The 12,823-nt window shown below is 36.3% G+C and overlaps 1 protein-coding gene across 1 annotated transcript in view; it reads right to left on the bottom strand.

Moving 5' to 3' along the window:
- Nucleotides 1-12,823, bottom strand: part of HADHA (hydroxyacyl-CoA dehydrogenase trifunctional multienzyme complex subunit alpha) — a 47,652-nt gene that overhangs the window by 34,261 nt on the left and 568 nt on the right. Inside the window, exons 2-7 of the mRNA XM_036873216.1 lie at nt 8,211-8,252; nt 8,047-8,117; nt 6,606-6,739; nt 4,550-4,688; nt 3,442-3,561; nt 1,648-1,750 (exon numbers count right to left, since the gene is read on the bottom strand). Of these exons, the coding sequence (XP_036729111.1) occupies nt 1,648-1,750; nt 3,442-3,561; nt 4,550-4,688; nt 6,606-6,739; nt 8,047-8,117; nt 8,211-8,252 (609 nt within the window). The remainder of the gene's footprint in view (nt 1-1,647; nt 1,751-3,441; nt 3,562-4,549; nt 4,689-6,605; nt 6,740-8,046; nt 8,118-8,210; nt 8,253-12,823) is intronic.

The raw sequence follows: 12,823 nt of genomic DNA, 5'->3' as shown, positions 1-12,823 counted from the left end.
AATACCATGATCCATAAAAGAAGACTCTGATACATTGGACTTCATCAAAATTAAGAATTTCTACTCTTAGATAATGAAAAGACAAGCCACAGACAGGGAGAAAACATTTGCAAATTACAAATCTCATAAAGGACTTATATCCTGATATATAAAGAACTCTGAAAACTCAGTAATAAGAAAAACAGCTAAATCAAACAAAATGGGCAAAACATTTGAACACTTTATCAGAAGATATACAGAAGGCAAATAAATACATGAAATAGGGCTTCCCTGGTGGCGCAGTGGTTGAGAATCTGCCTGCTAATGCAGGGGACACGGGTTCGAGCCCTGGTCTGGGAAGATCCCACATGCCGCGGAGCAACTAGGCCCGTGAGCCACAATTACTGAGCCTGCGCGTCTGGAGCCTGTGCTCCACAACAAGAGAGGCCGCGGTAGTGAGAGGCCTGCGCACCGCGATGAAGAGTGGCCCCCGCTTGCCGCAACTGGAGAAAGCCCTTGCGCAGAAACGAAGACCCAACACAGCCATAAATAATAAATAAATTAAAAAAAAAAATACATGAAATAAGTTCGGTATCTTTGGTCTTTAGGGAAATACAAATTAAACCCCAATGAGATATTACTACACTCCTATTGAAATGTTTAAAATTAAAAAGACTGAGCGTGCAAAGTGGCTGTAACTAGAACTCTGATACACTGCTGGTAAGAATGTAAAATGGTATAACCACTTTGGAAAAACAGTTTGACAGGTTCTTAAAAGCTAAGCACATCTATCATATGGTCCAGCCAATCCACTCTTCAGTATTTGTCCAAAAGAAATGAAATATTTGTCCACATAAAGACTTGTCAATGAATGTTCATAGCAGCTTTATTCAGAATAGCCCCAAATTGGAAACACCTCAAATGTCTATCATTTGGTGAATGGATAAACAAATTATGGTTTATCTATACAATGGAATGACATTCAGCAACAAGAAGGAATACATTGCTGACATATAACAACATGGATGAATCTCAAAAGCAGTATGCTAAATGAAAGACACAAAAAGCTACATACTAGAAATGTTCTATTGTATGATTGTGGTGGTGTTTACATAGCTATATACGTTTGTCAAAATGCAAACTGTACGTTAAACACTGGTAAATTTATTATCATCTAAATAACATCTCAATAATGCTGATTTTTAAGAAATGTAAGAGGGTGATGAACATACAATCTGGAATAGTGGTTTCCTTGGATGAGAAGAGGCAAGGAAATTGTATGGGAGGAAGCAGCACATTAGTAGATGTCAATTATTAATATCCTTAGGTTGGTTGTTTCATACATGTTTATTATATTATTAAAACAGACACAAAAAACTGAAGAATAGTTATCATGGATAATGATACAGGTAATTTAAGAACCAAAAATAATGACTCGATTCAATCCTGTACTCCTGATGTCCCAATTATAAATAACGTAAAATAGAAATCGGGGTGATGTTGAAAATGATTTCGTATTAGCTATTTTTAGAAAACTTCACTCTTCAGAATAATGACTCATTTCTTAAGTGTTTGGGTTTCACTATAACCAATATTCAAGATATTAACTCTTTAAGAAAATAAATAACTTCATAAGGCTCAGTTCTGAAGCATGGTATTAGCACTTACCCAGCGGTTCCACCAGTTGGTCAACCAGGCCCATTTTCTTTGCTCTGTCTGCACGAATGCCTCTACCAGTCAGCATCATGTCAAAAGCAGCAGGCACACCCACCTAACAAGCAAGGATTAGAGCAAAGGTGGAAAAAAATCAGAGTGGCAATTACAATTTACAAATCATCCAACTGAGCAAAATAAATATTAAAATGAGAAAAGTCAAACCAGATTTTTATGTTATATATCCATCAACGAAATTTTATACACTGATACACATTTAGGTAAAGTTTAGTTTTAGAAACCTCCGCCTGAAGTTAAATGTCTTTATATCTCTTCCTTTAATTCAATATGTAGGATTTCTGTCTTATGGATTGAAAAAGTGGAGAAAAAAATGTCATGTTTCCTAAAATTGTACATTTATGTTATTCTGAGTTTCTTCTGTATCATTTGTAAAATATTTAAAATTCCTATACTGGAATTAGTAGAGACTGAGAAATCTCATAGTTTTGACAATGTCTTTAGAAAGGATCTTAGACTTAACAAAAAGAGAACTCAACTAGGGCTTTGTATGTAGGTGCTAAAAGAACAGCTTCTAGCAACATTCAAGAACCAACTATAACAAAACAAAAGAAACAGCAATATTTTCTATACACATATAGGCTTATTCACTCTTTCAGTAAACCCTCTTGCAAATTCCTCTGAAGGAATGCACACTATTTATTATCAGAAAACAAGTACCATAAACTTTCCCATTTTTCTATGTCCAACTCATATCAACTTCTCTGCAAAGAGTATTTCTGCTGAATGTTGTTTTCCCTGAAGAATCCACAGTGCCAGAGGCTATGAGGTTTAGAGGGCCCTCAAGTTTGATGTTAAGATTGCTCTGCAGCCTCCAGGTCTGACTGTCCTTCCCTTCTTCTTAAGAATTCAAAAGCCTGACGGGCCTCTTTTGGGTCTATAGAATACAACAGTGAGATCATCCAAATCAGGGGAAAGGTCTGCCTCTTAACAGTTATCATGAATTAAGACCCAGGGATTTGAAAAACTGGTAAGATCCCACTGTGCAGAGAAGGAACAAATTAAACTGTAAGTTCCAGAAAGCCAGACATGTATCTTATTTATCTCTTCCCTTCTTCAGGGACTAACAAAGGACCCTGATCAATCATTTTGATCACGGAATTGAAAAAATAAATAAAAAGTAGAATTGAAAAAATAAACAAATATCAGGAATAAAATGTTATTGATCCCATATATTCACATTGTATTTGGTTTCTAAATTTTTTTTTTTAATTTATTTGTTTATTTATTTATTTTTGACTGCGTTGGGACTTTGTTGCTGAGCGCGGGCTTTCTCTAGTTGCAGCGAGCGGGGGCTGCTCTTTGTTGTGGTGCACAGGCTTCTCACTGCGGTGGCTTCTCTTGTTGCGGAGCATGGGCTCTAGGTGCGCGGGCTTCAGTAGTTGTGGCACGTGGGCTCAGTAGTTGTGACTCGCAGGCTCTAGAGCGCAGGCTTCAGTAGTTGTGGCACGCAGGCTTAGTAGTTGTGACTCACAGGCTCTAGAGCGCAGGGTCAGTAGTTGTGGTGCACGGGCTTAGTTGCTCCGCGGCATGTGGGATCTTCCCGGACCAGGGCTTGAACCTGTGTCCCCTGCACTGGCAGGCAGATTCTTAACCACTGCGCAACCAGGCAAGTCCAGTTTCTAAATTTTACAATGAATACCCATATTATACCTTTTGTACAGAGGAAATAGATCTACAGGGGCACATAGGACCAAGGTTCTCAAGTTCACATGGGTATCTTAAACTCACCATTTTGGGTAGCCTTTGTGTGCCTCCCGCTCCTGGTAGGATTCCCAGCAAGACTTCAGGGGAACCCAGTACTGTTTTCTTATCTTTTGTTGCTATTCTGTATTGGCATGAAATGGCAAGCTTCAAACAAATGAAAGAAAATTAGTGTTAAAAAATGTAACTTTGTAACATCTTAGGATATGTGAGGGTCTAAAGATTACTCATAAAGCAGGAATGTGCCCCCAGAATAAACTGAAATTCCTTAGGCTGGCATTTGATGCTTTCTACAATTTACCTTTCTGGCCTTACTTCATACCTTTCCCCTAAGTTATTAACCTCTTTTTGGGTTGCAGATCTCCTTGAAAATCTGCTGAAAGGTATGGAAGCTCTCAAAAGAAAAATGCACACACAATTATATATGCACCCCAGGTTAAGAAGCCCTGTACGATGTAAAGACTCTTCAATCAAGCAGGCCTACTTATGGTGCCCTAATTAGGCTTTGTTTATCCTTGTCTTTGCTCACACCATGCCACATGTGGAATGTTTTCCCACTACTTTCTGGTTAATCAAATTCTGCCTATCTTTTAGGACCAGACACTGGTTTCCTTAATCAACACATGTGAAAGTGTCTAGTATAGAACTCAGCATGTGATAAATGTTCAATAAATGTTATTTTCTTTTCCCCTCCTTCTTTCTTACATGCTCCAGTTTGGTAAGCACCTCTTCTCTCAAACCTTGTGTTATTTACCATCTTTACTACTCACAAAACACTTGACGTACATTATGTGTTATGTGTCTCAACCAGACTTCAGTAGCTCAAGAGTATGAATCACACTTCTGAATCTTTGCCTTGCAAACTTGAACAAGGTTTTTTAGAATTGATAGGGACCTTAGAGATCTAGTTCAAAATCTTCTCAATTTGTAAATGAAAACATGACACTTTGGTTCACTTGCTCTGTGCCATGAGACTAAGGATAAAAACCTATCCAGAAATTTGATAACTAAAAACAAAGCTGATTCTCCCTCAACAACTTTTTTTAAGGCAAAATAGTAGCCTAAAGGTTTGCAGCTGGTGAATCCCAACAATGAGCTGGACCGTTGTCTCAATGACTTTGGAATAAATCTGTACCTCAAGTCCTCCTCCTAAGCAGGATCCATTGATGGCAGCCACAATAGGCTTTGTGGACTTCTCAACTTTCTCAAACATTTTCTGTGCTTCCTGTGATATTTGTGTTACCTCCTGAGGGGTCGTGCAAGCAGTTAACATGCTGCAGTAAACATGAGAGAAGAGAACCAAAAAAAACCAAAGATAAAACCATAACCTATTTTGTTCAATACTTTATCCACCATATCCTTATCCTATCATATATCAATATTTGGTAGTGAATCTTCAAACACTCAGAAGTTTAAGAATGATTTTGCCTCAGACAGCACTAATATCAGTGACATCATCTCTCTATAAAGAGTGTTAAATTTCTGGATTCAGAGAACATGAAACAAAACATGTTGAATAATTTATGTTTGTTTTGGTAACAAATCATTAGATTACAAAGCTCTGTACATGAGAAAATCATCTTCTGGTAAATATTTTCACAAGCAGATTAAACATTTTCACTATCAGGTAGCTTTCGGATTAAACATCAATCAAAATGACAGAAAAAAAGGCTTCTATTACAATAATGTTGTCCTCAATGTCCTTTAATTTCAGTTTGTTTCTGAACACATTTAAGCTGTGGGTTTTTTACTTTTGACCAAAGATAACTAATTTTCTGTCATTTTATATGCTGGGAGTTGTTCAGCTAGCCTCACACAAGCTATAAGTATTTTCCTATGGATTTAGGTAGCTACTACCAGGTACATCAGTGTCTTACTAGGCTTAAATAACCAAGCTAGAAGAAAAAGCACTTGATGGAGATAACTTTGCTTTTTCTAAAAAATAAACATAAACAAACAGAATATTTATGAATTTCTAATTACTATACATAAAAAAAGAAGGGTATACAATATTGAACAAAGTTTAAAAATATACAAACACCATAAATACAAATTACTAAGCCAATAATGCTGGCTATCATTGCCTAAACTGCAAAGAGTAATATAACAAATATAACAAATACCCATATTTTGACAGAATTAACAACCATTAACATTTTAACCCAGTAAACTAATATTAAGGTATTATCTCTCCTCCTTACTTTTCCTTTAAAGAATTTTAAAGAAGTTATATATATGTACATCATATCACTGAAAAAAAAAAGAAAATATTAGCTGTATTGGTAAAGTGGCCTTTGACCTCCTGAAGTTCTACCAGCCAATTCATTTACCCTGAAACAACCATTTTTGTATGTTTGTAGTGTATTCTTCAAACCAACTACATATTTGTATCCATAAATAATACAGAGAAGTATTTCATGTATGGTTTTAAAATGTTTATATAAACTATATACAGTATCAAACATTCTGCAACTTCCTTTTTTTTTTTAACTTAACATTATGTTTTTGAGTTCTACCATTATGCTGTAGATCTAGTTAGTTCCTTTGAATTGTTTCTGTAGTATTTTATCTTGTGAATATTCCACATTTACTTATCTATTTCCCTCATGACTGACGTTTAGCTTGTTTCAAATTCTTCACTATTTTAAACTACACAGGACTGAACATCCCTATGCATGCATGGGTCCTTAAAACCAAAGGGTGGGATTTCTCTAGCATATATACCTAGAAGAGGTATCACTTGATTATATGATACGTGCATTTTCAGTTTTACTAAATTTTATCAAATTACTCTCCAAATTGGCTATACCAATTTGCATTCCTACTAGTAATATTTAACTTTCTCATTTTCCCAAGTCCTTGCTAATATGATATTTTCAAACGTTTAAATGTTTGCTGGTCTGGTGGATGAAAAAAAAGGGCATCTCATTGTTAGTTTATTTTCATTCTACTCAAATATTGCTCCTTGAACTACTACTTCAACTTCTTTAAAGAAAGGCTGTATTCAGTCTTATAAGGTTTAAGCAACAAGTCCCTCTTTTTTATTAACTTTATTATACTCATGAAAATAACTTTAAAAAACCCTGCAGAGAAAATTTACTTCTAACTTCTTTTAAAAAGAGAAATGATTAGGCCTAAAAAATATACCATTAGCCAAGATAAAAGATGACTTCAAATTTCCTAAAACTTACTTGAGATCGGCACCTGCAATGAAGCACCCTGGCTTTGATGAGATAAGGACAGCACTTCTGATTTGATTGCTAGACCAGACTTCATTCATTACTTCTATGAACTCTGAATGCAGTTCTTGACCCAGAGTATTCACCTATCAAAGGGAAATACATATAAATGTAAGGGTTTAAATTCGAAGTAACAGATGTGCAAATCACCATCAAATGCTATTTTGATTATAGGAAATACGTTTATCCAGGAGAAATATACAGTTAAAAGAAAGAGACAGGGAAACAAACAAACAAACAACCCAGCAGCTGTCTATTCAGGTGCTTTGGCCAACTGTAAGCACCCCTCCCTCTAAAAATAGTTCTACTTAAAGGAGGAACTCGTATTCCTGAGGAGGTCATATTCCTAAGTTTCAATCATATGCAGGCTATAATTAAGTCTACAAACATTTATCAGCATGGAAAAAATTTGTATAATGTTAAGGAAAAAAAGAAATCAAAATTAGACATATAGTATGATCTTAATTTTTAGAATATTATTTGTTGAAACTGGATTAAATGTTAAAAGTGGTTATCTTTGGGTTTGGAGTATGAATGATTGTTATTCTCCTCTTTATTGCTTTAAAATGTCCTACTATAGGCATGTGTTATTTTTGTGTTCAGGAAAAATGGTCAACTTACAAAAAATATCTTAAGTTTGAATCATTGCTCAGTAAACGCTAAGATTTACTCTAGTGAGGGGGACTGGCTCTTACTTTCCTTAATTTGTGATAGTTGTTAATTGCTTCCATCTAGGTCCTCCTACTTCATTGAGGCCTCTGGTAATAAGATTTCTGAAATATGAAATCTTTACACCAACTTTAGGTGAGGGAAAAGCATGAGCTCCTGCAATAAAGCTCTTCTTGGCAAAAGACTGGATTAATGCTGCATGCTTTTTTGAAGTTGCCAAAAACAAATGAAGTTCCACTTTGAACAGAACTTGATTTCTAACATATGAACTGCACCGAGTCATTCAGGTCCCGTAGGAAACTAAACGACATTTAATCCAGCTAACTTACTATGAATAATGACTTATGTCAGGCAGGTTAAGGAAGCCGATTTAATAACCTCATAGTTAAGATGGGTAGGTCAGTTTTAATTCTTATAAACAAAGCTTATACTTTGCTTCTTATCTAATAAACCACCTTATCATTCTACAGTGTAACAAAAGGCTAGTTTTATTAATCCTTGATGTTAATCTGACACCTAAAGTCAACTAGGAGGAATTCTTAAACAAGGACCTCTGCTGCAGAAAACTGCATTCCTTGGGCAATTTCTCAAACTCTAACTATCAAAACTGTAAGTTCATGTGATAAGATTACTGCCAAATTGGTGGATTTATTTCTTTGCCATTCAGGACTGGATTAATGAATGTAATGAGTAGAAATAAACTGCAGCAAGTTAAATTAGGTACCTTTGAATTGGGTGAGTTAATTCGAATAACTGCTACGTCCCCTTTGACTCCATAGTTAATATGGGTTCTGGCTAAAAAGAGAAGGAAAGTTTATTTATAAACATGTTTATTGCTAAATAAGTATAAAAAGCAATGTAAGCATATCAACGAGAAGTTAAACTTACTCAGCAAAGCAGAGGACTTTGTAAAGTTGCGGCAAATATAACCTGTAAGAAAAAGGTATTTCAAAATTAATTATTTTACAAAACAGAATTTCCATAGTACCTGCTATACATAACAAAGCTGGACTTTATAACAACCACAACAAAACAAAGTGTTCTAAGCCATTATTGTGACCACTGCTGTATCTTTTTGTTTCAATTATCAGGTCAAATGATTATCTGGATACTAAATGTGGTAGGTGGAAGAATGGCCTCTCAAGGATGCCCATGTCCCCAGAAACCGAGTATGTTAGGTTATATGGCAAAGGGAAATAAAGGCTGCAAATGGCATTAAGGTGGCTAATTAGCTGACCTTAATACAGGGCGATTAGCCTGGATTATTCAGGTACACCCCATGAAATTACAAAGGAGGAGAAAAGGCAAAAGAACCAGAGATGGCAGCATGAGAACTCATTTTGCTGGCTTTGAAGAAGTCAAGGAATGCAGGCAGCCTCTGGAAGCTAGAAAAGGCAACGAAATGGATTTTCCCTTAGAGCATCCAGAATGAACACAGCCCTGCCAACACCTTTGATTTTAACCCAGTAAGACTCATTTCTGACATCCATAACTGTAAGATAATAAAGTTCTATTGTTTCAGACACTAAGTTTGTGGAAATTTAGGGCCACAATAGGAAACAAATATATTAAGAAATAAGTAATCTACATAATGTTAGTTCCAAATGTATTCCAAATATATCTCAAGCATGTTCTCCAGCCAGGTCCTCTTGCATTTCTATGGAGAGATGGACTTTCCAGTGTCATGAAAAATAAAATCAAGGGGCTTTAGAGGCTCCATGTTTCTCTCTATCTTGCAGTTCTTTAAAGGACGGGAAGCGAAGGCACAGAAAAAAGCAGCTTTATACTGCTTTCAAAGGCAAAACAACATACTATTAAAAAAAAAAAAACTGTAGATGGCACCAGAACCAGAGTGGGGTGATCGCTGGTTCTGTCTGCAATTTTTTTTCTTTAAGCAGTCCAAGTCAGCCCTGATGGTGCAAAGACAAAGGACCCGAGAGTCCAAAGCCTTGGGTTCGACCACCAAGTTTATTATGTACTAGTTGTATGACCATGTACAAGTCTCTCAGAGCATTTCAGTGTCCTTATAGAGTAAAAGTGATGTAATGATTATAAAAGTACCTATAAGTCAAAGTCCTACACCAAAGTAAATTAAGATAAGAGAAGCCAGACATCTCCTCAATCTCCAGTGCCTCTACTTCACTAATGATATACTTCCCTTTGCTTTTCCATCATTTGAGATCTGTGTCATCTGTATTTGTGACTCTTCCTTCTTTATATCTGTATCATGGCTCTACAAAGCCTTATCTTGAGATTCTGTCTACAAGGATCTTTGCCTTCCCTGCCCAAATTTTTATCTTTATTACTCATTGTTTTGTTCTCTAATCGCTGCATCTGTAGCAGGTGTTTCCCCCAACTAAACTGTAATCTCCTCCAACATCATCTTATAGTCATTTATCCCACAACAAAAATCTAGTGTGGCCTAGAGTGAACAGAAAGACAAAAATCCCTGTCTTTGTGGAGGAGGTGAAAACAGGCCTGGCATAGAAAGGAGTTTCCCTATAAAGTAGAAATTCTGTGGGAGGGGAGCCAGATAACAGGCAATTCTAGCTAGAACAGGGTAAACTGAATTGGTGACAAGGAACTGATCAGGAATGCAGGGTGGGAGAAGATGGGGTGGAAAGACAGATAAAAAACAAGAAACATAAACATGGAAATAAATATGTTAGAAGATAAGTGCCTAAGGAAAAAAGAAAACAGAGCAGGTGAAGGGGCTTGGACGTGGGTTGTAATTCTGAAGACCAAATATTTGAGACAACAGGTTTGAGCTCATTAGCTTATAAACCATAAACTCTCATCTACTAACCTACCTTCCCCCCCCCCCATATAGACATACACAAAACCTCCTCTAAATCAATAGAGACAAGAAACAAAGAGAAAAACAGCAAATGTACAAACATGTCTGGAAAACAATTTCAAACCACAGTCAACTAAATCAAGTTGAAGTACACGGTAGCTTTGCTTTTGGAATCCAGCCTTACTCACTTCCTAATTAGGAGAGCTTACTTTACAGCAGCAGTCCCAAACCTTTTGGGCACCAGGGACCGGTTTCATGGAAGACAATTTTTCTACGGACCGGTGGGGGCGTGGGGTGGGGGATGGTTCAGGCGGCACCGGCCTGCAGCCCCGGGGGTTGGGGACCCCTGCTGTAGAGCAGCTGGGTGAACTTTAGCCTATATTTCCTGTGCCAGCAAAAGAAAGAGAAACCTCTGGCCTACTTTGTAATCATTTAAATAATTTAACTTGAGAAGATACCTACAAGACGGAACACTACAGCAGTGCAGAGAGCTGGATTATGCTAACACAAATTTCAAATATTAAAGTGTTACTTTGGTTGTAACAATCAACAGCTTTTCTCAATATTCAGTATCGGGGGAAGGGACAGGATTAAAGAAGTGAGAGTCAAATTTAAATATACACCATCTACTAAGGTATTTGCCTCCAATTCATTTCCTGTGAAATTATTCTACCACTTAGGTAATCAGGAATTTGGATTTAGAGTAAGAGTGGGAATTAAACAAGATATTTTGGTCAAGATGTGATTTTCATTTGATAGTCATACTAAGAATTACAGCACTCAGGCAGGAATGGGTTAAAACTTCAAGAAATACAAAGCAGCATCAAGAGATTTTAATCATCCATCATTAAACGTCATAATCTCATTAAATGTTTGGCAATGCCTTGGCATAGACTTTCAGTTAGGGGTAGGGTTAGGGTTAGTCTGTTGAGTCTAAATGGCAATCCAGGTGTGCAGGTAATTTTAAATTCACTTTCTAGACTTTTTTTCAAAATTTATACATTGCTACTAAAAGGAGCAATAGCTATAATAAGCCATTTTTTTTAATTTTTAAAATTAATTTTTATTGGAGTATAGTTGATTTACCATGTTGTGTTAGCTTCTGCTGTACAGCAAAGTGAATCAGCTATAATATATATATATCCACTCTTTTTTAGATTCTATTCCCATATAGGTCATTACAGAGTATTGAGTAGACTTTCCCTGTGCTATACAGTAGGTTCTTATTAGTTATCTATTTTATGTATGGTAGTGTGTATATGTCAATCCCAGTCTCCCAATTTATCCCTCCCTCCCCAAGCCATATTTTCTTATAGGTTAAAACACAATGCAAAATATATATACACACATGTGTGTATATATATTTCTATAAAAAAACATAGAAAAACTAGGCTTGTAACCTTTTATGACATGTAAAATGTAAAAATTACTTTAAAAAAGTCTCAGATCTGTATCAATAGAATCATAGTTCTTCAGGGCCTGAAAGAGTTGTAACAGCTAACGTTTATTAATGTTAATAGTAGCACTTACTCCACGAAAAACTGCTTTACACCTAAAATAACTCCTTTAAAGCTCACAAGGTGGTATTATTCCCCATTTCACAAATGAGAAAACAGACATAGAAATTACTTGCCCAAGGTCACCAAAGGGTAAGGTCACCAGAGGGTAAAAGGCAGAGCTAGATTCAAACCCAGATGTCAGACTCCAAATTTAATGCTTTTAATTGCATTACCTTAAAATCAATGGAGGGGAAGCTCAAAAATATACATTTGATATTTTTAAAGTGTTAAGCCAAAAATGTGGAAAATAGACAAACTGTCAGGTCACATGACCAAATGCTAACAGTAGGTATGTGAGTAGTAAGGGAATGGGTGATTCTTTTTTTCTTAATCCTTTTCCCCAGTCTTTACAGCATTTCAGTTTTCTGTAATCTTATGATTGACGCGCGCGCACACACACACAAAGCAGTCCTGTGGAGACTAAAAACACTGGTCGAAATAAGAAAGCAGAGGAGATTCAATCATTCGAAATTAGTCCCTTACAGTAAAGGGAGATTCCAGACACTCTTCCAAAAACAGCATACGGTATTACCCCGGGGGTTCAGAAGGAGGAAGGCATATTATAAATTATACTTCTAATTAAGTAACCGATATTAAGTACAACATGCAATAAAAAGTCACATTTCACCTTAAAGATTTGAGATGGAAGGAAAATGCTTGATTTTCCAGTCACCCACTTTAACTCTTTCACTGCCAGTTTGAAGACAAAAAGACAATATAGCTAATGCAAGCTAACTGGGTATCGTCAGAAACAAGGGTAGAAATAGTTGTAAAATTATCTAACATCTTGCTCCTTAAGAAAGAGGGTATCTGCGTATTTTTTTTTAAAAAATGCTTCTTCTAGCAAATTGCAGAACCTGGCCCTTGAAAATCTATATATTATACGTTCATAGTGGGATTATTGGAACTGCAAAAGTTGAGCTTCCTATTGAAGTGTGGTAATAGGTACAAAAAAGGTTTTGTGGAAAAGGGGCAGGGAATAGCAGTAATTTGCAAGGCTGGTTAATTTCATACAAGAAGGTTTTAAGATGCCTCTTGTTACAGGCAAGGTGCAATGGAGCCACAAAGATGTGACAGACTGGACTGTCCTAGTCCTCCTAGTCCTCCCAATCTCGTAGGAACAGGCTCAAGGCCATCATTAAAGG

This window comes from Balaenoptera musculus, chromosome 13, assembly GCF_009873245.2.
Source record: "Balaenoptera musculus isolate JJ_BM4_2016_0621 chromosome 13, mBalMus1.pri.v3, whole genome shotgun sequence".
Classification (NCBI taxonomy): Eukaryota; Metazoa; Chordata; class Mammalia; order Artiodactyla; family Balaenopteridae; genus Balaenoptera; species Balaenoptera musculus.
This window is presented reverse-complemented; position numbering and strand designations above follow the sequence as displayed.